General features: G+C 49.2%; 1 protein-coding gene across 1 annotated transcript in view; it reads right to left on the bottom strand.

The window, feature by feature from the left end:
* The window catches only part of CCDC65 (coiled-coil domain containing 65), a 53,089-nt gene extending 28,526 nt beyond the window's left edge, over window positions 1–24,563 (bottom strand). Inside the window, exons 1-4 of the mRNA XM_029594635.1 lie at window positions 24,152–24,563; window positions 3,347–3,480; window positions 3,069–3,236; window positions 1,914–2,083 (exon numbers count right to left, since the gene is read on the bottom strand). Of these exons, the coding sequence (XP_029450495.1) occupies window positions 1,914–2,083; window positions 3,069–3,236; window positions 3,347–3,478 (470 nt within the window). The 5' untranslated portion in view covers window positions 3,479–3,480; window positions 24,152–24,563. The remainder of the gene's footprint in view (window positions 1–1,913; window positions 2,084–3,068; window positions 3,237–3,346; window positions 3,481–24,151) is intronic.
* Window positions 24,564–24,880: the final 317 nt, after the last annotated feature.

Below are 24,880 nucleotides of genomic sequence, written 5' to 3'. Positions count from 1 at the left end.
ATCCACCTTGGGCAACTTCAACAGCTGAAGAATTTCCTCAGTTAGAGGCTACAACTTCGCCATTGCCCTGGCCATCTTCAAGCCTGCCTCCGGGAGATTCCATTCCCAGATTACCAGTTTCTTGATCTTCTTTGGGAGTGCAAAAGCTATAGGAGGACCCCGAAGACCATCCAAGACCGGTCCACCCCTTCATTGTCCGACTCCTCCTGGACCAGTTTAATACCCAGCTCCTGCAGGTAATGAGGAATAAGCGGCTTCAGTTCCTCCTTACTGAACAGCTGAACCACACAGGGAACATCCCCTTCAGCTACCAGAACCTCCTCCGAATCTGCCATGCCTTTATCCACACCCTGATCAAGATCGGATGGGTCCACAGGATCCATCCCAGGAGTGACCCTAGGATCTTTACCAGGGTCATCCAGGTCTGAGTCATCCGAATCACCAGGCTCTCCAGGATGATCCAGGCCCAGGAGACAAAGATGTTCTCCTGACCCCCTGGCTGAGGTGGTCCTTGGCGCCTTTGCAGTGGGGCGAGACTGATGGCGCACAGATCCCTTAACCCCCGCACTCTTCTTAGCCAGGAATGCTTTGTGCATAAGGAGAACAAAATTTGTGGTAAATCCCATGTCACCCTCCTCATCTGACCCAGGGCTAGCCTGATCCTCCCCCTTCAAATTCCTGTCCTGATGGAAGCACTGGCGACAATGGGGGAAAGGAACATCTGGGCTCTAGGTTGCCCTCCTCCTGGCTGATGCTGTCCCTCTGCCTGAAAGGCCCTCCAGATCCCCTGCAGAGTCCGACTCTGGACCCTGGGATCACATGGCCCTGTGCACGGGGTCGGTCCCTCCCGAGGAACCTTCCCCACCCAAGGCACAATTGCGGCATAATGCCGCTGAATTAAGCTGTCCCTAGAGCAACCCGCACGAGCGACACCCTTTCCCGTGATGAGTCCCTGCCGTCGGTGCCATTTTGAGCACACATGGCTGGTATTGCTATACTCACAGCAACTCACACCGTGCGGCCGAGGTGCACAGGAATGCTAGGGGAAGACAGCTCAGCATAGCCTCCAACTCCCCAAGCCATTTGCTGACAGTCCTGGTCTCCGTGGTGCTCCTTACCCAGTTCTGGCCTGCCCTGCACTTCAAGGAACAGCCAAAAGTACTGCTGCTCCACTTTTCTCTTTTTCTTTTTTAAACTCTTAAAAAGCCAGGAACAGCCCAGCACAGAACAAACCAACAGGAAGAAAAAAACCTAAGGATACTTCCCTCCTGCTGGTCACTTATCTGGGATGAAGCCTTCAGGAATTCAGAGGGACCCAGGACCCCTGAATGTCAGACCCCTGGAACTGCTGTGGGTCAAGCTACCCAGGGATCTCCAACCCCCCCTTACCCAGCTCCACCTGAGGGATGGCCTATAAAGGAACCTAACACCTCAGGGATCGTCTCTTCTTCACTAACTTTTTTTTTTTTTCAAACTCCAGACTGCAGATTTGCACCTCTACCATCTGCTGGATTCAGAGAAATACTGAGGGACTGCAGGTGGCACTCTTGGTTATGTAGCAGTGCCTCAGTCTTTGGTTTTCTGCCTCCATCTGCTGGTATGGATGCAAAACCCACTTGTCTGGACTGAACAAATCTAATAAAATAAATAAATATCGCCTCCAATCTGCACTCTGTTGCTTCAAGCTGCCTAATATTCTTGTTTCCTCACTGCTTCTTCCTGTCATTCTCCCTTTCAACAATTTTTCTCTCTCTCCTTCCAGGTGCCCCTTCCTCTGCATTCCCCTCATCTCTCCACCTCTCTCTCTCTCTCCCTCCCTCCCTCTGATAGGTTGTCTCTAACTCCCACCCTCTCATGACTGTTTCTCAGAGTTTGCTCCCACTTATACCAAGGGTTCCTTAAGCTGGCTGTACCTCTCAGTCTCAAACTCTTCTGTCAGGACTTCCACTTCTTTATCATACTCTTGCTTCAAATGTTCTAGACGCTGCCTCTGTAGGTGAATCAACTGGTCCACGTTCTGCAAGTGACTCTGCAGTGTATGTGCGTACTGATCCTCCGCTTCATGCACATCCTTCGCTAAGGACTGAATGAAATCAGGTACAGCAAAGCTAAAAGACAAGTATAGGAACCAAAAGCTGTGCATCACTCCCTCCCCGGAGCAAGGCATACTACTGCCGGCAATCCTGGACACAGACATGAGCAACCCAGATGGATGCACGGGGCCCAAACAGAAAGGGAATCCCAAAAATGAAATAAAAACTGTGCACGTTCTGACAGTACTGTAAATTCTGCCAATTCTGCCCACGTGGATAGTGATGGAGGCTCCAAGAAGGAGGGGACCTGATGGCCTGCTGTTCCAGAACAGCTGACCACCCAAATCAGCAGTAAGAGGCCAAGCCAGCACAGGGCCTGTCAAGAGGTGTGCACTCACAGGCCCTGAAGCAATCTCATCCCCTTCTCATGCACAAGCTTTGTGTTACCAAGGAAAACCATAGGAGGGCCTCTAAGCACAGGCACAGTACTGACTTTTCTTCCTATTTCTTCCACGGCTAGATCCCACAATAATCAAAACAGGTGAGAGAAGATGTGGAAGGCTGGATCTGGGAAGGGGCCGGATACTAAATGTTTGCCCAGGGGCCTCAGGAGTCTAGGGATAGTATTGACTGTATGTTAGCCCAGATGTTGCAACTTATCTTGGGCTCCCGGTCCTCAAACCAACTAAGTCTGGAAGAGCTCACATCCCTGGAAGAAGGGAGATTGGTGTGCCTTGTGACTGAAGATAGCTGGCAGACAATAAGAAATACATATGGCAGCAATGGGATCTGTTTTCATTCCTGGCCACAGTAATTTGTATTTATATAATGCTTCCTATCCTGAGGTCTCAGCACTTTACAAGCAGAATACATATTATTCTTACCTAATCAGATTTCACATTCATCAGCCTCGGAAGGTTGAACTGCATAGCTCATTTTTAGATACTGCACGCTTATGACTTAGAGCTCTACCCATCCTACTACGAAGAAGTTCAGAAAAAGATATCATGTCATCACTACCAACAATCAGCCCACCTTTATGACATTATCCTTGCAGTCCACCACTCTCTCAAAGGTTTGGCTGAGGATCTCCATGTCTTTGCGGAGCTCCTTTGCCTTTGCCTCTCGCAAGATTGTGCGCCATTGCAGAGTAAGCTTATTCAGGTTAATTGCGCTGTTCCGCTCCTCCTTTGCCAACTTGTCCTGCAATGAATCAACCCAGCCAATCAATCAGGACATTCTCCTTTGTCTTAGTCACTGGCAAGAAGAAGGCATTTAAATACAATAAGAAAGAGCCAAACAAAGGCCATTACCTTTAAAAACTGTGTTAACACTTCTCCCTTCTTCTTGGCCTCCTCTTCCTCTGCTAACAGCTTCTGCTGCAAAAAGAGTAGCCTCTCCTCTTCATTCATTGGTTTTGAAGACTTCTTAGGTGACTTAGACATGGCTGATTATGACAAGAGGTGGAGAAAAAAAAAGAAAAGAAAAAGACATACACTGAGCTATCTTACTATCATTTGAAAACACATTGAAATAGGAAAATTGGTTCTTACCTGCTACTTTTCGTTCCTGTAGTACCACAGATCAGTCCTAGCTCCTGGGTTTTGCCTCCCCGCCAGCAGATGGAGACAGAGAAATTTTAACTGACTCTGTCCTATAACCTAAGGTGCCACCCACAGTCCGTCAGTATTACTCAGTATCAAAGCAGAATGGTTCAAAACCAAATCAACTATATACAACAATGACTGGGAAATTATAAGTTCCCTAAACTGGCTCACTAATCCCAAGCGGAAACAGAATCTGTGACAACCGAAGAATCTTGACCATATGAAAAAACGGATCTGCAGAACCAAATAAAACAAAATGCTGAACGAGCGGACTCTCCATTAGCTTCTTGTATAAAACGGCAGGATTCTGGACTGATCCATGGTACTACAGGAACGAAAATTAGCAGGTGAGGACCAATCTTCCTTTCCCTGTACGTACCCGGATCAGTCCAGACTCCTGGGATGTGCTAGAGCTTTCTTACTTGGGGTGGGACCCTGAGAGTCCCGCTCGAATCACACCTTCTCCAAACCCCCCAGAGCCTGGACATCCAACCTGTAATGCTTTGCGAAGGTGTGAAAAGACTTCCAAGTAGCCACCCTGCAAATCTCTTGCGGCGAGACTTGCTGGCATTTCGCCCAAGAAGCCGCCTGCGAACGTGTAGAATGGGCACGAAGACCGACCGGAAGGGACCTGCAATGGAGTAAATACGCTGAACTGATAGTCTCTTTTAACCAGCGGGCTATTTATTGTAGCCTTACAGGCCATATTACCTCTTTTTGGACCACTCCACAGTACAAAAAGATGATCTGACATACGGAAATTGTTGGTCACTTCCAAATAACGCAGCAAAGCCCTGCAAACATCTAACTTTCTTAGGTCCCTAGAAAGAGGGTCCAAACGGTCCAAGTCTGGAAAGGACAGGAGCTCCACTGATTGAGTCAAATGAAAAGAGGATACCACCTTTGGAAGAAAGGAGGAACCGTCCGTAAGGAAACTCCAGAATCTGAAATTCTTAAGAAGGGTTCCCTGCAGGATAACGCCTGAAGCTCTGACACCCTCTGAGCAGATGCAATAGCCACCAGGAAAATCACTTTCAACATTAGATTTTTCAATGTCGCCGTTTTTCAGAGGCTCAAAGGGTGCAGCACACAGAGCTGTGAGAACCAAGTTTAGGCTCCATGAAGGGCAAGAATGTCTGACCGGAGAACATAAATGTTTTGCACCCTGGAGAAAACGAGCTATGTCTGGATGCGCAGCTAATGCTACTGTATTTTACCACGTAAACAACCAAGAGCTGCTATCTGCACCCTCAGGGAACTGCATGATAGACCCTTGGACAGACCGGCCTGCAAGAAACATAATATATCTGACATAGACACCAGAGTAGGAATTACCTTGCGTTCCATGCACCAAGATTCAAAAACTCCCCACACCCAGACATAAGCCGGGAAAGTGGATATTTTATGGGATCTCAAAAGCGTAGCCACAACTGCGTCAGAATAACCTTTGCTCTTCAGACGCTGCCTCTCAAAAGCCATGCCGCTAGACAAAAGCGATCTGCCTCTTTCAAACAGACGGGATCCTGATGTAGAAGGTTTGGGAGGTCTCGTAACCACAAGGGGCCTGCCACCGCTAGATTGACCAGATCCGCAAATCACGGACGGCTCGGCCATTCCGGAGCTACCAGAATCACCTCTGCCTGGTGGAGTTCTATTCACCGTAGTACTTTGCCAATCAGAGGCCAAGGCGGGAACACAAACAGGAGGACGTTTTTTGGCCAAGGAAGAACCAGGGCATCCACTCTTTCCGCTCCCGTCTCCCTGCGTCAACTGAAGAAATGCGGGACCTTGGCATTCCGGAATGTCACCATCAGGTCATGCTTAGTGTGCGCCACGTGTTGCATATGAGCCGAAAGGCCTCGACGGCCAATTCCCACTCCCAGGGATCGAGACGGTGATGACTGAGAAAATCGGCTTGAATGTTGTCAATGCCGGCTATGTGAGAAGCTGCGATGCTGACCAGATGCTGCTCCACCCAGCCTATCAACTGCTGAGCCTCGAATGCCACTGGTTGGCTTTTGGTTCCTACTTGGCAATTGATATAAGCCACAGTGGTCGCATTGTCGGACAGGACTCTGACCGACTTCACCTGCATAAATGGAAGGAGAGCCTGTAATGCTAAATGCAACGCTCTGGTCTCTAGGCGATTGATCGACCACAGAGACTCCTCCAGCAACCAATGTCTCTGCACAGACTTCCCCAGATAGACCACTCCCCAGCCAGAAAGGCTGGCATCCGTGGTAACCACTGTCCAAACGGGCACCTCTAAGGGAACCCTGCAGCTCAAGTTGTCTGACAGGAGCCACCAATCGAGACTGGGCTGTGCAGAATCTGTAAGAGGAAGGGGAAGATGAAATTGCTCAGAGACTGGGTTCCACCGGGAAAGAAAAGCTGACTGCAAAGGTCTCATATGAGTAAAGGCCGATGGAACTAACTCCAGGGTGGAAGTCATCGAACCTAGGACCTGCAAGTAGTCCCATACTCTGGGAGGATGCTTCGACAATAAGTCTCAAACCTCCCTGCAGTTTAAAGATGCATTCTTCGGTAAGGAAAACTCTCCCCTGTTGGGTGTCGAACCGGGCTCCCAGAAATTCCAAGGACTGGGAGGGTTCCAGGTGACTCTTGGCATCGTTGACCACCCAACCAAGGAATCGTAACAGCTGAAGCACTCTGTATACTGCCGAATGGCAGAGAGACTCCTACTTTGCTCGAATCAGCCAGTCGTCCAGATATGGATGTACCAAGAATCCTTCTCTCAGGAGTTGCACTGCAACAACAACAACCATTATCTTGGTAAAGATCCTGGTGCGGTGGCAAGACCAAAAGGTAGAGCACAAAACTCATAATGATGTCTCAGGATGGAAACCTCAGAAATTTCTGGTGGGCGGTCCAAATGCCAATGTGCAAATACGCCTCCATCAGATCCAGAGACACTAGGAACTCTCTCCTGCGCACCGAGGCAATGACGGACCTCAGAGTCTCCATGCGGAAGCACGGAACCTGAAGGCATCTGTTGACCCTTTTAACTGAGAATGGGCCGATAAGCGCCCTCTTTCTTGGGCACCACGAAGTAAATGGAATAGCGGCCCCTCCGCTGTTCCGCAGGAGGAACTGGCATAATGCGTCAAGCTCGAGAAGGCGCTGAAATGTATCTCGCATCGCCCAATGCTTCTCCTCGAAAGTGCATGGGGAGACCAGAAAACGTTCTCGAAGGCGCCATGCAAAATCTAAAGCGTAGTCTTGTCTTATCATGGTGAGGACCCACTGGTCCGTTGTCAATTTGGCCCATTCCTCATAAAACAGAGACAGTCTGCCCCCTACTACCGGTACAGAGGAATGGACCGGCCTCACTTCACTGTGCAGACTTAACCCTCTGTGCAGATTGGGGGTTGCCTGGTCTACCGAAGCAACACTCTCAAAAGGACTGGGACCATGATTGCTGTCTGCCTGAAGTTTGTCTAAAAGATGAGCTGGAAGACCGGGGGATTTGAAATCTTCGATTCCCATGGAAGTGAGACTGAGGGGGAAAGGAACCCCTCGACTTGAGCCTATCCTCTGGTAACCAATGAACTTTATTCTCTCCCAAAGAGTGAATCACGTCTTCCAAGTCCTTTCCAAAAAGTAACTTGCCCTTCAAAGGAAGAGAGCCCAGCTGAGCCTTGGAAGAAACATCCGCAGACCAGTTTCTTAACCAGAGAAGCCGGCGAGCAGAAACAGCTGAAACCATTAACTCGGCGGATGTCCACAGCAGGTCATAAAGGGCATCCACACTATAAGTGACCGCCGCTTCTAGGCGCCCTGCTTGCAGAGCTTCCTCTTCCGACATACAAGCGTTGCCCTGTAGCTGTTGCACCCAGTGAAGACCAGCTCTCTAAGAAAAACTGCTGTACATGATAGCCCGCACTCCTAGTGCTGAAACTTCAAATATTTTCTTGAGCTGAAGTTTCAACTTGCGATCTTGGAGATCCTTGAGGGCCGTCGCCCAGTAATCGGTATGGTAGTCTTTTTGGTGACTGCTGACACCGCTGCATCCACCTTGGGAACTCGAAGAAGGTCCAAGACTTCCTCTGGTAGAGGATAAAGCTTGTCCATTGCTTTACTGACTTTCAACCTTAAGTCAGTGACTGAGAGATGAAAAGGGAAGGAAGTGGTCGGACCACAAAGCCCCAACATCACCGGATCAATGGTCCCCCATCCTGGATTCCTCCTATGGAGCATCGATGCCTAACTACTCCAGAATCACGGGGATAAGCGGACCCAGCTCATCCTTCCTAAAAAGGCAGACCACTTTTAGGTCATCACTCTCAACCACATAGGAGCTGTGGATAGAAGCATGCTCATGGTCCCCATCATCGTCTACCCCCAGCGGAGGCTTGGATGGCAGAGCCCAATCGTCCGGGTCGGAAACTTCTGAGGAAGAATCTGTTTCCGCATAGGGCGGCCCTGACCGTAAGGGGCGCTTCAGCTACAAAGGGTCTGCGCCCCCCTGAGGTTTGGACCTCTTCTGTGACCCTGATACTGGGACTTCCAAAGGAGATTTATGCCCAGCCTGCTTTTTTCCTGCCTTCCTGGCTTTGAAAGCCTTATGGAGGAGTAATATAAACTCAGAAGAGAAGGAGGATGAAGAGGAGGAGTCTGAAGCCCCCTCGGAGCTCTCCTCTGTTGCACCTGAGCCATGCCCCTTTAGTTCACCCCCCCCCGGGGGCTGTTTGATGCGGGGATAATGGAGGCGGGGAAATCCCTTCCCCTGCTGCGGCTTGCGTCACTGCCCTAAAAGAGCTCAAAATGGCTTCTGTTCCCACGCTCAGTAGGAACGGATCAGGAGCAGGGGCCCCACGTTCTCCCTAGCCCGGAGGAATATTTACGGGCCTTGAAAACGATGTCCCCGACGGTGGTAGAGTTTCCCTCCCCCCCCTGGAGAGACAGGAGGAACAGAGGCCGTTGTGCGAAACTCGCACGCGCGCAGAGCCACACGCTGTGTCGGCTCTGCGCGCGTGGGCTGTTTCCTTCGCGGCATTGCTGAGAATTAAACTCGGAGCCCAGTGAAAATAGCGCAGAGAGGCAGTCAGCAGTAATCAACCCTGGTCAGTAAAAACAAGGGAGAGTCCGGCCCAGCAATAAAAGAGAAACCAATTTTTATTATTATTTTTTTTTTTAATATAACTTGCCCGGCAGTCCTCTGTGGGTCCTGGTCCTCCTGAGGAGAGTGAGCCAGGCTCCCCGGTATCACCTCCAGAGCTGATTATAATCAGCAATAGGGCCCTCGACCCCTAGCCTCAGCTGCTTCTAGTACCCGGGGGGATGATTCTCTCAGGACCTGCAAACCCCCTGGGAGGCTGGAAATGCTCCACTGCCCTTGACTTTTTTTTTTTTTTTTTTTTTAAGTAATTAAGCGTAACTCAAGTAAAATCTCACTCCCTGCTTTTTTTTTTAACACTAAGTACAGACTGTAGGTTTTGCACCTCCACCATCTGCTGGAGTCAGAGAAATACTGACGGACTGTAGGTGGCACATCAGGTTATAGGGCAGAGTCAGTTAAAATTTCTCTGTCTCCATCTGCTGGAGAGGAGGCAAAACCCAGGAGTCTGGACTGATCCAGGTACGTACAGGGAACCATCTTTATCAGCTATGTTATATGATAAAGAGTAAAAAAAAAATCACTTTTTTTTTTAATTTTACATTAGGAGCTCAAACCATATCACAAAACTATATGTCAGAACTGAGGTGGATTAGCAGTGCTGTGGGTCAGCCATGGGTGAGATTTAAGCAGTGATTATGAACAGAATGTACATGGACAGGTCTCACATTTTGGAGTCACTGTAGCAGGGAATTGATCCTCTTGTGTTCATGACACATGCCAAGTGGCAGCACCAGATACTCCTCCTGTTGCTGAAAGCTGCTCCCCTGTAATTCTACATTTTTCTGTACCATAATCACTGTATCAATGACCTTACGTTCAAGATACTAAATGGAAGATTCAAAACTATCCAAGATCATACACCACTTAAAATAATCAGACATTTCAAAACAAACAAAAAAAAGGAGTTAGTAGGGACATAGGTTTCCTCACTCACTATCAGGCATAAACCTGTCATCCTGCCAGTCTTTGCTAAAACACCACCACCCCGCCACTGTATTGATAAAAACTTGGAAAAAGTGGACACGTCTTAGAAAGTTCATATCTCAATATATTTTATTTATTTCCTTATATGTGATCACCTCATGAGCATAGAGCAATATATAACAGGTGTAATTGTTTAATCTATAAGTATCACCATCCTCTTTGTCATTTTCATCACTGTAATGTAATCTGTTAATCATTTGTATGTTCAAACATCTATCCTTTGACTTTATCTGCTCATTGTGTTTTGACTCTTTGAAGAAAGTAAAGCTCCTGAAAACCAGTCAAGAGACGTATTAAATTAGTACATAAAAAGGGATCACCTTTTATTTTTTGTTGACCTTTATTTCTGTACATTCAAGTGGACTAACAAAGCAACTACATTATTCAAGCCACTAAAAAGAATGTTGCATAGTACATCACATTCTGGCTCTAACTGGCACACTGAGTACGTCACACAACGTCATTCATCGCATAACCCAATCAGATCTCATTCTGATTCCAGGGAGTCAACGTGAAAGGAAAATTAGTTTCTTACCTGATAATTTTCGTTCCTGTAGTACCACAGATCAGTCCAGACACCTGGGTTGTCACTCCGCACCAGCAGATGGAGACAGAGCAAGACCTGTCGGGCACCCCTACGTATAGTAAGGCGCCACCCACAGCCCCTCAGTCTTACCTAATGTCAAAGCAAAATTGAACCACCAGACTAACTATACCGCCCTAAACCAGGGCCGATTCAGAAAACCCCCAGCTGGATCAGAACTCCCAGAACCAGAGGAAAAAATATATTACAATCAAAGTAAACTTTTAAATCCAACCGAGCGGACTCTGTTACTTCAGAACAACACAGACTACTCGGGCGGGTTCCTGGACTGATCCGTGGTACTACAGGACGAAAATTATCAGGTAAGAAACTAATTTTCCTTTCCCTGTACGTACCCGGATCAGTCCAGACACCTGGGATGTACCAGAGCCAACTTACTGAGGGTGGGAGCCAGAGAGTCCTGCTCGAAGTACTCTCTTTCCGAAACCCCCCGAATCTAGGCCCTGAACATCCAGCCGATAATGTCTAGCAAAAGTATGCAATGACTTCCAAGTCGCCGCTCTGCATATTTCCTGAGGCGACACTTGAGAAGATTCCGCCCACGAGGCGGCATGTGATCGCGTCGAGTGAGCCCGAAGGCCAACGGGAACTGGCTTCCCTTTCAAAATGTACGCCGAAGCAATGGCCTCCTTGAGCCAGCGCGCAATCGTGGTCCGGGAAGCTGCACCACCCCGCTTTGGCCCCGAGCACAAAACAAAAAGGTGGTCCGAGACATGGAAAGAGTTCGTTACTTCCAGATAACGGAGAAGAACCTGCGGACATCGAGTTTCCTCAAATCCTTTGCCCCAGAAACCGATTGCTCCCCTTCCGGAAAAGCGGGAAGCTCAATCGACTGGTTCAGATGAAACGCCGATACCACCTTCGGTAGAAAGGAGGGAACCGTCCGTAGGGAAACACCAGAATCTGAGATCCGAAGAAATGGCTCCCTACAAGATAGAGCCTGTAATTCCGAAACTCGTCTCGCCAACGCGACTGCAACAAGAAAAACCACTTTAAGAGTAAGATCTTTTAGCATTGCCTGCTTTATGGGCTCAAAAGGCGATGCGCACAGAGCAGAAAGTACCCAATTGAGATTCCAGGACGGACAAGGATGACGCAACGGAGGACGTAAATGCTTAGCTCCCCGAAGAAACCGCGCAACATCCGGATGATGTGCCAGAGACATACCTTGCACCTTTCCCCTGAGGCAACCAAGTGCCGCTACCTGGACCCTAAGGGTACTACAAGAGAGACCTTTCGCTAGCCCCGCCTGAAGAAAAGCGAGGACATCGGACACGGACGGTAACACGGGATTCACCTCACGAGTCCTACACTAGTCCTCAAACACCGCCCAAACCCAAATGTAGGCGAAGGACGTAGATCGCTTCCTAGAACTCAACAAGGTGGCTACCACCGCATCCGAATACCCCTTATACTTCAAGCGTTTCCTCTCAAAAGCCATGCCGGGAGACAGAAGTGATCCGCGTCCTCCAAACAGACGGGTCCTTGACGGAGGAGCGCTGCGGATCCACAAAACCGAAGGGGAGGCTCCCTTGCCAACTGTAGGAGGTCTGCGAACCAAGGCCGCCTTGGCCACTCCGGCGCCACCATGATCACATCCGAGAGATGCAGCTCTATCCGCAGAAGGACCTTGCCTATCAGGGGCCAAGGAGGGAACACATACAGTAGCACGTCCGTGGGCCAAGGGAGCACCAGTGCATCTACGCCTTCGGCCCCTCGTTCTCTCCGTCGGCTGTAGAACCGTGGAGCCTTGGCGTTCTGAGCGGTGGCCATCAGGTCCATGTGTGGCGGTCCCCACCTTTTGCAGATGAGGTGATAAGCAACCTCCGCCAGCTCCCACTCTCCTGAGTCCAGCCGATGGCGACTGAGGAAGTCCGCTTGGACATTGTCTACTCCGGCGATGTGGGACGCCGCGATGTTGCTGAGATTCCGTTCCGCCCAGTGCATTAACCGCTGCGTCTCCTCCGCTACAGGCCGGCTCCTCGTACTTCCTTGGCGATTGATGTACGCCACGGTAGTTGCATTGTCCGACAACACTCTGACCGCTTTCCCCCCGAATCAACGGGAGGAAGGAATGCAGCGTCAAAGTGACCGCCCTGGTCTCCAAGCAATTGATGGACTACTGTGACTGAGCCCTGGACCACTGTCCCTGCACCGAGCGTCCCATGCAGACCGCTCCCCAGCCTGATAGACTGGTGTCCATGGTGACTACTGTCCAGTTGGGCATGACCAATGACACTCCGCACGTCAGATGGTCAGACCTGAGCCACCATTGAAGACTGGACCTCGCTTGATCTGTGAGAGGGAGCGGGAGGTGAAATTCTTCCGACACCGGCCGCCATCGGGAGAGCAATGCGGATTGCAACGGACATAGATGAGCAAAAGCCCAGGGAACCAAAGCTAGTGTTGATGCTATCAAACCTAACACCATCAGATAATCGCACACCTGAGGACTCCGTAGGGACAAACGTCTCACTTGACTCTGAAGCTTGCACACACGCTCCTTGGACAGATACACCTTGCCTTGCTTCGTGTCGAACAGCGCTCCCAGGTACTCCAAGGTCTGGGTGGGAACCAACCGACTCTTGGCGAGATTGACCACCCATCCGAGGGAGCGCAAGAGCTGCAAGACTCTGTTGACCGCCTGCCGGCATTAACTTTCCGACTTGGCCCGAATGAGCCAATCGTCCAAGTAGGGGTGCACCAGAAACCCCTCCCTCCGGAGCTTGGCTGCCACCACCACCATCACCTTGGTAAACGTGCGCGGAGTGGTGGCGAGGCCGAAGGGGAAAGCCCTGAACTGATAGTGTCTGCCCAGGATGCAAAACCGGAGAAACCTCTGATAACACGGCTGAATGCCGATGTGAAGGTACGCTTCCGTGAGGTCCAACGACGCCAGGAATTCGCCCGGTCGAACCGAGGCTATCACCGACCGAATCGTCTCCATTTTGAAGCGTGGAACGCGAAGACACCTGTTGACCCCTTTCAGGTCCAGAATGGGTCTGAATGTGCCCTCCTTCTTTGGCACGATGAAGTAAATGGAGTACCGACCCCGTCGATGTTGCCCCGGGGGCACGGGCACTATCGCTCCCAGGTCTTCCAGCTGCCGAAGTGTGTCCATGACTGCTACTCGCTTGACTGGCCCCTTGCAAGGGGAAACAAGAAACTTGTCCGCCGGAATCTGTGCAAAATCTAAAGTGTAACCTTGACTTATCACGCTGAGGACCCACTGGTCCGAGGTTATTTTGGTCCATTCCTCGGAAAAAATTGCCAACCTGGCTCCTACGTTTGGCACAACCGACGGAGCCAGCCGCGGGGAATGGACCCTCCGCGTTTCATTGGGAAACTTTAGGACCCGTTCCCGACGAGGGACCGCCTTGCCTCCCGAACTTTCTCCTTCGAAAGGACTGAGACCACGAAGGCGACCTAGAGGAACCAGAGCGGTAAGAGGAACCTGACGATCTCTGAGGCTGCGACTTTCTAGCCCCCCGAAAACGTTACCTATTGGAGACAAATGTTCGAGCCCGGGGCCTGTCCTCCGGTAGCTTGAAAGCCTTGTTTTCTCCGAGTGACTGCATCAAGTCATCCAGCTGTTTGCCGAACAACAACTTTCCCTTAAATGGAAGCGAGCCAAGGTGAGCCTTAGAAGACCCATCCGCTGCCCAATTTCGGAGCCAAAGGAGCCGGCGTGCGGAAACCGCCGAGACCATGGCTCTGGCCGACGTCCGCAGGAGGTCATGCAGAGCATCCGCGCCGTACGCGATCACCGCCTCCAGGTGGTCCGCCTGCGCAGACTCCTCCCCCGAGAGACCTGCATTGGCCTGGAGCACCTGAGCCCAGTGCAAACCTGCCCCGCAGCGCAAAGTTACTACAAATAGCCACGCGGACCCCCAGAGCCGAAACCTCAAACACCTTTTTAAGTTGGAACTCTAGTTTTCACTCCTGAATATCCTTGAGAGCCGTGGCTCCAGTGACCGGTATTGTGGACCGTTTCGTGACCGCCGACACCGCTGCGTCCACTCTGGGAAGGCAAAGGAGTTCCAGCGTGTCCTCTGGCAATGGATACAGCTTATCCATAGCCTTACTCACCTTCAGGCCCAATTCCGGGGTATCCCATTCCCGGAAGAGAATATCAGACGCCAAGAAATGGAACGGGAAAGCCACTGCCGGACCCGTAAGGCCCAACAGCACCGGGTCCATTTTGGCATCCGATCGGGACCCCACCGGTGGAGCGTCCACCCCCAGCTCCCGAAGGATAGCCGGGATAAGCGGCGCTAGTTCCTCCTTCCGGAACAAGCGTACCAGTTTGGGGTTGTCCCCTTCCACCGCTGGCTTCCCCTTGCCAGTCCCAGGGTGTACCGTATCCTCTTCGGCAGGGCCTCCGGCCCCCCCCCCCCCCCCGGGGGCCCTACGTCCGGATCCGCGTCCCCAGATGAAGCCGAATCGGTGTCTGTATCCTGGGGAACACCCCGCAAAGAGCGCCGCTCCCTGGGTGGGTCCGAGGGTCTCTGGGGCCCCTCCCCCGCTTTTCTCTTCCAGGGTTCTGACCGACCGGCCGAACCCCCTTTAGCCGACGATCTTCCTCTTTTTCTCTTGGAACTTTTGTACTTTAGCATCTTCTGCATTAGAATAGCAAAATCAGAGGAAAAAGAGGCCTCCGAATCAGAGGAGGCCTCCCCCAGGCTCTGGTCCGTCAGCGAAGCAGCCCCCCCCCTGGGGGCCCGCTGCTGTGGAGAAAGCGTGGGAGGTAAACCGCCATCACCCATGGCCTTCTGCGTGGCCTCCCTCACTGTCTCTAAAATGGCCGCTGTTCCCGCGCTAAGCGGAAACGGCTCAGCCCTGCCTCCCTCGTCGGGTCCAGCGCTGCGGCGGCGATCGAGCCGGCCCAAGACCGGCCCCTCGCCGCCCGACACGCAATTCGTACATGAAGCCCCCCTTGGCATGCTGCACTGCCGCCGCAAAGTCTAGGAACTCCAAAAATAAAATTTAAAATTCAAGAGCCCTGCCCGGCGAACAGCGAGCCGGAGGATAACGAGGACAGCGAGCCGGCGATAAAACAAACAAAAGCAAACACTTTTTTTTTTTTTCTACTTGCTGCTGACCCTGGTCTTGATCCTTCTGCTCTAGCGGGGGTGAGTGAACCAGACTCCCCGGTGTCACCCCCGATGCTGCTGCCAGAGACAGGCCGGGTCCTCAACCAGGGGGGAATGGTCCCCTCAGAACCTTCCAACCCCCCTGGGAGGCTCTCAGGACGAGGGAGAATTTCTTCCTACTTCTTCTTGTTTAATCGCTTCTTTTTTTTTTTTAACCAAAAAATCCCTGACTAGCTAACCAACTACCCAGGGACCGTCAGAGACTGTGGGTGAACCTGCCCCATCTGCTGGAGACAGAGTAAGACTGAGGGGCTGTGGGTGGCGCCTTACTATATGTAGGGGTGCCCGACAGGTCTTGCTCTGTCTCCATCTGCTGGTGCGGAGTCACAACCCAGGTGTCTGGACTGATCCGGGTACGTACAGGGAACCTGAATTTGTGCCAAGAACCAGACCAAACATTTTTTCTTAAACCATTTGAACCTGAACTAGAACAGACCTGCAAAAAAAAGAGAAATTACTACTTACCTGATAATTTCCTTTTCTTTAGGACGGTCAGATGAATCCAGAACAAGTGGGTTACGCACCTCTACCAGCAGATGGAGACAGAGCAAGCTGACGTCACAGTACATTTACCCCTGCAGTGACATCAGCTTACCAGTATTCTCTTCAAAAGCAGCTGTGGACAGACTAGCAAAAATCTGGATTAAAAATTGATAACCATGTCAATACTCAGCCAACAGGCAACTCTGAGATCAGATAAGGATGTAATAACATTTAGTCTAGGTACTGGACTAACATGTACCAGTAATTCCTGTAACATGTAGTCACATAGGAAGACCATACTACAATCATTCAGCAGCCAAAGGACAGAAGCTGGATTCATCTGACTGTACTAAAGAAAAGGAAATTATCAGGTAAGTAGTAATTTCTCATTTCTTAGTGTCCAGGCAGATGAATCCAGAACAAGTGGGATGTACTAAAGCTACTCCCGATTAGGGCGGGAGGCTGTCCGCAGTCCAGTCAAAACCGCATGTGCAAAGGTTGCCCATCCAGACGATAAAACCTGGAAAAGGAGGATGACATCGCCACTCGGCAAATGTCAACGGGAGACAGCAACCTAACTTCCACCCATGACACTGCCTGAGCCCTAGTGGAATGAGCCCTAACCTGACTAGGTAACTGCTTGCCAGCATCAACGTATGCTGCCGTGACTATCTCCTTTATTCCAGCGGACTATCATAGCCCGCGAGGCCAGTTCTCCTTGTTTAGTACCGCCGAGAAGTTCTGTGAAGGCTCAGTAACCTCCAGATACCAGATGATATGTTGCTTGACATTCAAGGGTCGCAACAGGCGAAAATCCTTTACGTCCCTCTCTCTGTCCAGAGATGGCAGGAAGATGGACTGATTCAAATGAAACTCAGTGACCACCTTCAGTAAAAAAATAGAAGGAACAGTACGCAGCTGTATAAACAACCCGGAGCCACTCGGAGGAAAGGCTCCCGGCAAGACAAGGCCTGCAGTTTGGAAACTCTCCGCACAGAACAAATTTCCACAAGAAACACTGTTTTCAAGGTCAGTAACTGCAAGGACAGGCTATGGATCGGTCTAAACATAGGACCCGCTAAGAAATCCAAGAGCAAATTTAGACTCCATAAGGCAACTGGAAACTGCAAGGGAGGACAAAGATGTTTCACCCCTTTCAGGAAACGGGCCAAACCTTTATTCAAAGCATCCTGCAAAAATTCCAAAATGAGCGGAATCTTGGCCGAATGAAGAAGAGTATCTCGATCCTCACACCAGGCCTCAAACACTCACCAAACTCACACATAGGCCAAGGAAGTGGAGAACTTTCTAGCTCTTAGCAAGGTGGAATTCATTGTCACAGAGTATGCACATTTTAGTAATCGAGCCCTCTCAAGGGCCATACTGTAAGACAAAACGAGTCGGATCTTGTGAAGAACCAGACCCTGACATAGCAGGTTCCTGTGTGCCGGAAGGCGAAGGGGAGAGTCCCCCAGAAACCGCCACAAATCCACATACCACGGCCTCCTGGGCCAATCCGGAGCAACCAAGAGCACCATCCCTCAGATCAATCTGCCCAACATGGGCCATAGAGAAAAGGCATACAGCAAGTTGTCTTCTGGCCAGTCCTGCACTAGGGCATCAATCCCCAACAACATCGAATCTCTCCTGCAACTGAAGAATCGCGGAGCCTTCGCATTGTGAGAAGTCATCAGGTGGTCTAGAAACGGGGGACTCCAGTAATCCAGAATCAGCTAAAACACCTCGTATGACAAGGCCCATTCTCCTGGGTCCAGACTCTCCCTGCTGAGAAAGTCTGCTCTTACATTGTCTTTTCCTGCTATGTGTGAGGCTGCGATCATCTGGCAATGCACTTTTGCCCATTCCATAAGCTGATCTATTGCCTGTGACACTTGCTGGCTCTTGGTTCCTCCCTGCCAATTGATGTAAGCCACAGTGGTTGCATTGTCAGACATTATCCGGACTGATTGACCCTGCAGCCTGTTGCAAACATACCAACCGGACCGCCTTGGTTTCCAGAAGATTAATGTTCCAGAGAGACTCCTCTGTATATCAGCTCCTGACAGTGAGCTCCCCAACCAAGGAGGCTCGCATTTGTTGCCAGTTCGGTGGCACGAGGGAAACTCCGTTCCTTAGAGCAGTGGTTCTCAATCTTTTTCCCATCGTGACACACCTGACAGGCCACGCTCACACCTGTGACACACTGCTCATTACAATTTAGGGCGGAAATAAAAAATAATGGCCCAGTATTATTTTTATTGTTAAGAATGACAAGAGAAAGATACGTATTCTGTCTGAACAGAAATTGCATAAAGAGTAAACAGCCCACACCAAAACAGCACTAATTTCCAGCACTTAAACAGTAACCACCTTACCTAAGAAAAGGCAACCCTGAAAATATTACACCAGGCCTTAAGACACCAATACATCTATTAGGAAAACGGACCAAGCCAGGCTGCTATAGAGCCCTACACAGAAACTACACTCCAACAGAAAACCTCACCTGAATCACATGTGCTGTCCCTCACCTAACAAAGAATAAAGAGACCATAAAGCATAACTAGAAGCATGCAGACAAAAACTGAATTGGAAACTGCAACAAGCCAGAGTCTCTGTATGCAGTGTAACAAAGGAAAAAAAGAAACATCACCCATCCTTATAAAACAAATCAAGAAATATAAAATCAGTAGCAGTAAAACTGTACTAACAAAAAGAGCAGATTATTTTAAAATAGCCAATGAATGGAATATCCAATAATTAAAAACTCATATCAAAAATTTCTAGATACCAATAAAATATTTCAAAATAGCAGACACAAAGACCCAGTAATGAAAAATAATAAGGTTACAAAAAAATGTTTGCTCTGTATACCTGGGAACGTTTGATATCCAGGTGCCCTGAGATTGTTTTGAATCAGCAGGAGGAGGGATGGTTTGCTTGCAACTTTCTCCTCTCTCTCTCACGTTGGCTCTCAATCGCTCACATATACACATGCTTTTTCTCTCTCACTTACATAGGCTCTTAATTACACATATGCTGTTTATCTTTTCACGCTTACACACACAGGCTTTCAATCACACACATACATGCTGGCTTTTTCTCTCACACACAGACTCTCATTCACATGCTTACAAATATGCTCTCTCTCTTTCTCTCATATACACACAGGCTCTCTCAATCACATACTGACATGCTCCTTCACCTAATCCAGCTCTCAATCACACACAGACACACATGCTCTCTCTCATTTACACACAGGCTCTCAATCATATACTCACATGTTCCCTCACTTAACCCAGTTCTCAATCACACACAGACACACATGCTCTCTCTTATTTATACACACAGGCTCTTAATCATACATACACATGATCTCTCTCACACACAAAGGATCTCAATCACACATACATACTTTTTCATACAAACAGGTTTTCAATCACAAACTTACATTCATGATTTCACACACAGGCTCTCAATCACACACATACTCTTTCACATATACAGCTTCAATCATTCACATACATGCTATCTCACACACACACACACACACAGGATCTCAAACACATATGCTTGCTCATTCACTCACTCCCCCCAACTCCGAACTAACGGCAGCAGCAACCTCCTTCGTTTTCAGCCCTCGTGGAAAAGGAGTCCCATCGGCCGTGGGGGTGGACGTTCTTCTTCATTTTACTCCGAGCCTCGCTGTACATTCTTCAGGCCGCATCTCTCTTCTTTCCTTTGGGCCGTTGCTGAGCACACTAGCAAGGTCTCTTCTTACTGCGCATGCACCCGCTGCTCACCACTTCCTCCTCTGGGCTGCGGGGGGGGGGGGGGGGGAGGAGGGCAGGAAGAAGATAGCATGCCAGTGCCGCTGACTCCAGCTGTCCTGCTGCATTCCGCCCGGGCTATCAGCATTTTAAGCCCAGGTGGAGGACCTATTTCGCTTGGGTAGGGGGAGCAGCTGGGTCAGCGGAGGACCGGGAAGTGTGGCGACACACCTGCGTGTTCTTGGCGATACACTGGTGTGCCGCGACACACCGGTCCTTAGATGTTCCACTTGCAGCCACCACTGCAGTTAGGAGGAGACTTCCACCGACAGGAGGAGCCAAATCAAATAGTCCTGAGACTGCGGGTTGCACCGAGACAGCAGGGAGCACTGAAGAGGCCACCCACGGAAATACGTCCAGGGTCGCCGCCATTAAGCCAAGTACTTGCAGGTAGGACCATATGGTCGGGCGCGGAGTGTCCAATAACAGACAGAGCTATGTCATCAACTTCTGAATGCGCACTTCTGGCAGGAAAACCCTGCCCTGCCTCATGTCAAACTGAACCCCGAGGAATTCCAATGACTGAACAGGCTAAAAGTTCATGTTCACCATCCAGCCAAGCTCCTGCAACAGGGAGATCACCTTGTAGGTCACTCTGCAGCTCTCTTCCTGCGACTTGGCTTGAATCAGCCAGTTGTCCAAATACGGGTGTACGAGGATCCTATCTTTTCTCAATTCTGCTGCCACTACCACCATTACCTTGGAGCGGTGGCCAGACCAAAGGGCCCGAAATTGATAATGGCGTCCCAGAACTGCGATCCGCAGAAAGTACTGATGCTCTAGTTGGAATATGAAGGTACACCTCGGACACTTCCAAAGAGGTCAGAAATTCCCCCAACTGCATGGCAATGTTTCCATGCGGAAATTCGTCACCCACAGATGACAGTTGACACCTTTGAGATCCAGGATAGGATAAAAGGAGCCTTCCTTCTTGGGCATAATGAAATAAATGGAATATCGACCCTTATTTTCTTGAGACTTGAGCACTGGAACCACAGTCCTCAGACTGAGGAACCTTGTCAATGTAGTTTCCATCTCCTGCTTCTTCTGTGGTGAGTGGCAGGGAGACACCATGAACAGATCCCAAGGAACACTGCAAAACTCCAGTGCATATCCTTCTTGTATCACCTCCAGGACCCATTGATCCAATGTGATCTCGACCCACCTTTGATAGAAGAGAGAGTAGCGTCCCCCTATCTCCTATTCCCAGGGGTGGGTGGAAAACCTTCATTGGGATGGTCAGGAGGTCCCACTACCTGAACCTGTGCCCCTTCTTGGTTGTTGGAGATGAAAGGACTGAGACCTACCAAAAGGATGAGTTCTCTGAAGGGTCGTTCCTCTATAGGGACGAAAATGCCTGGATCCTCTAATATGATCTCTCATGTTAAAAGAGCATGGCATCTGCTTCTTATCCTCTGGCAAATGAGGAACAGGAGATTCACCCACTTACTGGCCAATTTTTCCAACTCACGCCCAAATAAAAGAGAGCCTTTAAAGAGCAATTTGGTAAGGTTAGCCTTGAAAGACGCATTGGCCAACCAATTTCTCAGCCATAACTGATGCCTGACTGCTACAATGGAAGCCACTCCTCTAGGTGAAGAGCAGAGCAAATCAGTCTGCATCTTCCAAAAAGGCAGCAGGTGACTCAATAACTGTCCTGGAGTTCACCCCAGAGTCATCAACCTCCTGGGAGAGAAGTAAACAAGATCGAGTCACCAGGGAACAACAAGAAGTGATCTGCAAATTCATTGCCACTGCATCAAATGCTTGCTTAAAGGTAGTCTCTATCCTATCATGAGCATCCTTTAACGCCACTTCTCCTTCCACGGCAATAGTGGTCCGCTTGGAAACTGCACACACAACTGCATCTACCTTTGGAAAACGTAAATGCTCTCTTGCCATTGGATCCAAAAGGTACAGGCTTTCCAAAACCTGACCCCCTTTGAAATTAGCCTCTGGGGTGCCCCACTCAAGATCAATTAATTCTTGAATGGCATCCATCATGGGGAAAAAGCAAGAGGCCCTATGCAAAAAAAAAAACCCCAACCCAAAATGGGATTTTTCTTCGGCTCAGTCACAGCGTCTGCCCCAGGAACTCCGAGCATTTTCAAGGTCTGGGAAATCAGAGCTGGCAGGTCATCTTTATGAAAGAACTGTAGCATAGTTCTATACGGTTCTAATATTGGAGGAATTTTATCATCCTCAAGGGAGTCTGATGCTTAACAGTAGGTCCTGGCAAGGATCCTACCTGTGACTATACTCTGGGACTATTAGAGAGAGGGCTGAAGATTGCACCTGGAGAAAGGATTGCAATCCCTGTAAAAACTCTACCCATGAAAAGGTAGAAGAATCCAATCCAGGAGATGTACACACTGAGCTACCATCCCCTGCTGAGGAACCAGTTAGGGGAGTTCCAAAACCTGAGCCATCTGTACCCAGGCTTAATCTGGCTGGAAGAGCCAGGCTTAGTGAAATCAGAAGAAGACAGCGCTGGCACAAGTTAGCGGGCACTCCTGGCTGAGATTCCTGAATACGACAGGCAGCGCAAAGAGAAAGGCGCTTAGGCTTCTTAGGCGTAGGTGCCATTATGGTCAACATTGCGCTTAAGCGGTGGCTGGAGACTGCGTCTAGCTGGGGTTTTTTTATACGTCCAAAAACACTAGGCATCCAACACTTAGCCATGTCACACCCAGGCGTCCCAATGCCTAGGCGTCCAAAACTTAGGCATCCCAAAAACTAAGCACCGTAAAAGCAATTTAAGCACACAATGTAACTTGGACACATAAGTAAGCATGCGGCCATTTAAGGTGCTGTTTAACTTAGATGTATCCAAAAACTGGACTCACAGCTAAACGCACACACCGAACTGACAATCCTGTAGAGGGCAGCCTAAGAAAAGTGCGCGAAAAGCCATTTTGGCCTACCACCTGGCGAGCAGCGAAAAAGCCTCAAAGTGGGGCCTAGACTACAGAGCTGCTTAACCCGCCAAGCTGATCATGTCCCTCGACCTACCATATAGTGGGACAAACGTCAGAACGGCGCAATGAGCAAGGAGACCAGAAAAAGTCTCTGTAAATATATATATATATATATTTATTTTTTTTTAACTTACCTGGCTGAGTACAGAGACGGTCTTCAGCTGTGGGGGGAGAGGGCATATGCTGTCACAGCCGCACTCAGCTTCCTGCACCCATTGCCTTCCAGCTGCTTAAGCAGCCAAGTCCACACCGACAAAAAAAAAAAAAACAGGTACCGGACCAAGGCACTCCTCTGAGGGACCATGGCAATCACCTCAGAAATTCTCAACTGGAGGAGAGACCTTATGGTATTACTGCAGGAGAGCGGGGTAATGTTATATCCTTAATTCTCCTTTTACAAAATAAAGCAGTCCCCAGAATGGAGATGCACATCCACCATCTGTTGGAGACAGAGAATACTGGCAGGCTGTCACTTCAGGGGTATATGTACTGTGATGTCAGTTTGCTCCGTCTCCATCTGCTGGTAGAGGTGCATAATCCACTTGTTCTAGATTAATCTGACTAGATGCTATGAAAAAAAATCAGTTTATTTCTAAGGGTTCAATTAGAAAAAATACTGACATGGTAAAATTCATTGGCTCCAAAACAAGAATGCGCACATAAAATCAGTATAAGAACATGCCATACTGGGTCAGACCAAGGGTCCATCAAGCCCAGCATCCTGTTTCCAACAGTGGCCAATCCAGGCCATAAGAACCCGGCAAGTACCCAAAAACGAAGTCTATTCCATGTTACCGTTGCTAGTAATAGCAGTGGCTATTTTCTAAGTCCAATCCTTTTTTAAACACAGCTACACTAACTACACTAACCACATCCTCTGGCAACAAATTCCAGAGTTTAATTGTGTGTTGAGTAAAAAAGAACTTTCTCCGATTAGTTTTAAATGTGCCCCATGCTAACTTCATGGAGTGCCCCCTGGTCTTTTTATTATTTGAAAGAGTAAATAACCCTCCTATGGGAGGATATGATAATTAGCATTTAGCTTTCTATGTTATCAGCGTTCTATTAGCATTTTATGTTCCATGTAATTAGCATGCTCTCATGCTTATGTTCAGTTTCAATGTAAACCGAGACGATATGCAATATCTTGTATGAATCCCGGTATAATAAATAAATAAATAAATATATATGCATTTTAGGATCCACAATACAAATAAGCATTTCAGCTATATTGTGAAGAATTTGTTTCATAGTACTTATGCCTGGTTTAGCTTGCTACACTTCCCTTTTCAAACGATTATTGTAACATGTCTTATGCTTAAATTTTCTTATGTGAACTTACTGAACAGCTTATTGAATCTTTATTGGCCTGAACCGGAAGCCGAAATCGAATCAAATAATCTTAATAGCTTTTTTTGCCCATTCGAAAAACTGCTTCCAGGTTTTCCAGTTCTCAGCGGAAACGCCGAGAGCTGCAGGTTGCCGCCGCCTCCCCTCCGCTCCGTTTCCTCCCACCCCACTATTTGCGACTTGTCCCACTCCTCCGCGCCGAACGCACAACCTTGTCTCTTAGCAACCATGACATCCGCCAAACAAGACCCCCCCTGCGACCCCCGCAGCACTTCCGGTGACGTAGCACAGACAGCGACAGAAAGCGGAGGCCTTGAGGGAGAGTTTTTCGTTCGACGGGGCTGTGCGATTGGACGCGGCGCGTCTGGTTGTGATTGATTGGGAGAGGGCTTCTTTGTGTTTCCTGCGTAACCAGCAGGTGTTGCACGTGGATCAGCTTCTTATTGCACTCTGAGTCTGGATCGTGTTGCTGGTGTTTTATGTTTCTCTAAAGATTACTTGGTTAAAGCAGTAAAGAAGACAGAATTTGAGGATGGGATTTGTTTTCTCTTGAACTGGAGGAGTTTCTATGTTCTTGTTCTTTGGCAATTTATTGCTCCTCCCTGTAGGGTTAAGTAAATCCCACTAGGAAAAGATTTTATTTTCTGACTTAACCATAAAACAAGGGATACATACGCCTTTTCGTTCGGAAAGTAGGAAAAAAATGCTAGTAGCAGAGGTA

This window comes from Rhinatrema bivittatum, chromosome 3 (assembly GCF_901001135.1).
Source record: "Rhinatrema bivittatum chromosome 3, aRhiBiv1.1, whole genome shotgun sequence".
In the NCBI taxonomy this organism is placed as follows: domain Eukaryota; kingdom Metazoa; phylum Chordata; class Amphibia; order Gymnophiona; family Rhinatrematidae; genus Rhinatrema; species Rhinatrema bivittatum.
Note: the sequence above shows the minus strand (reverse complement) of the source record. Positions and strands in the feature narration are given on the sequence as shown.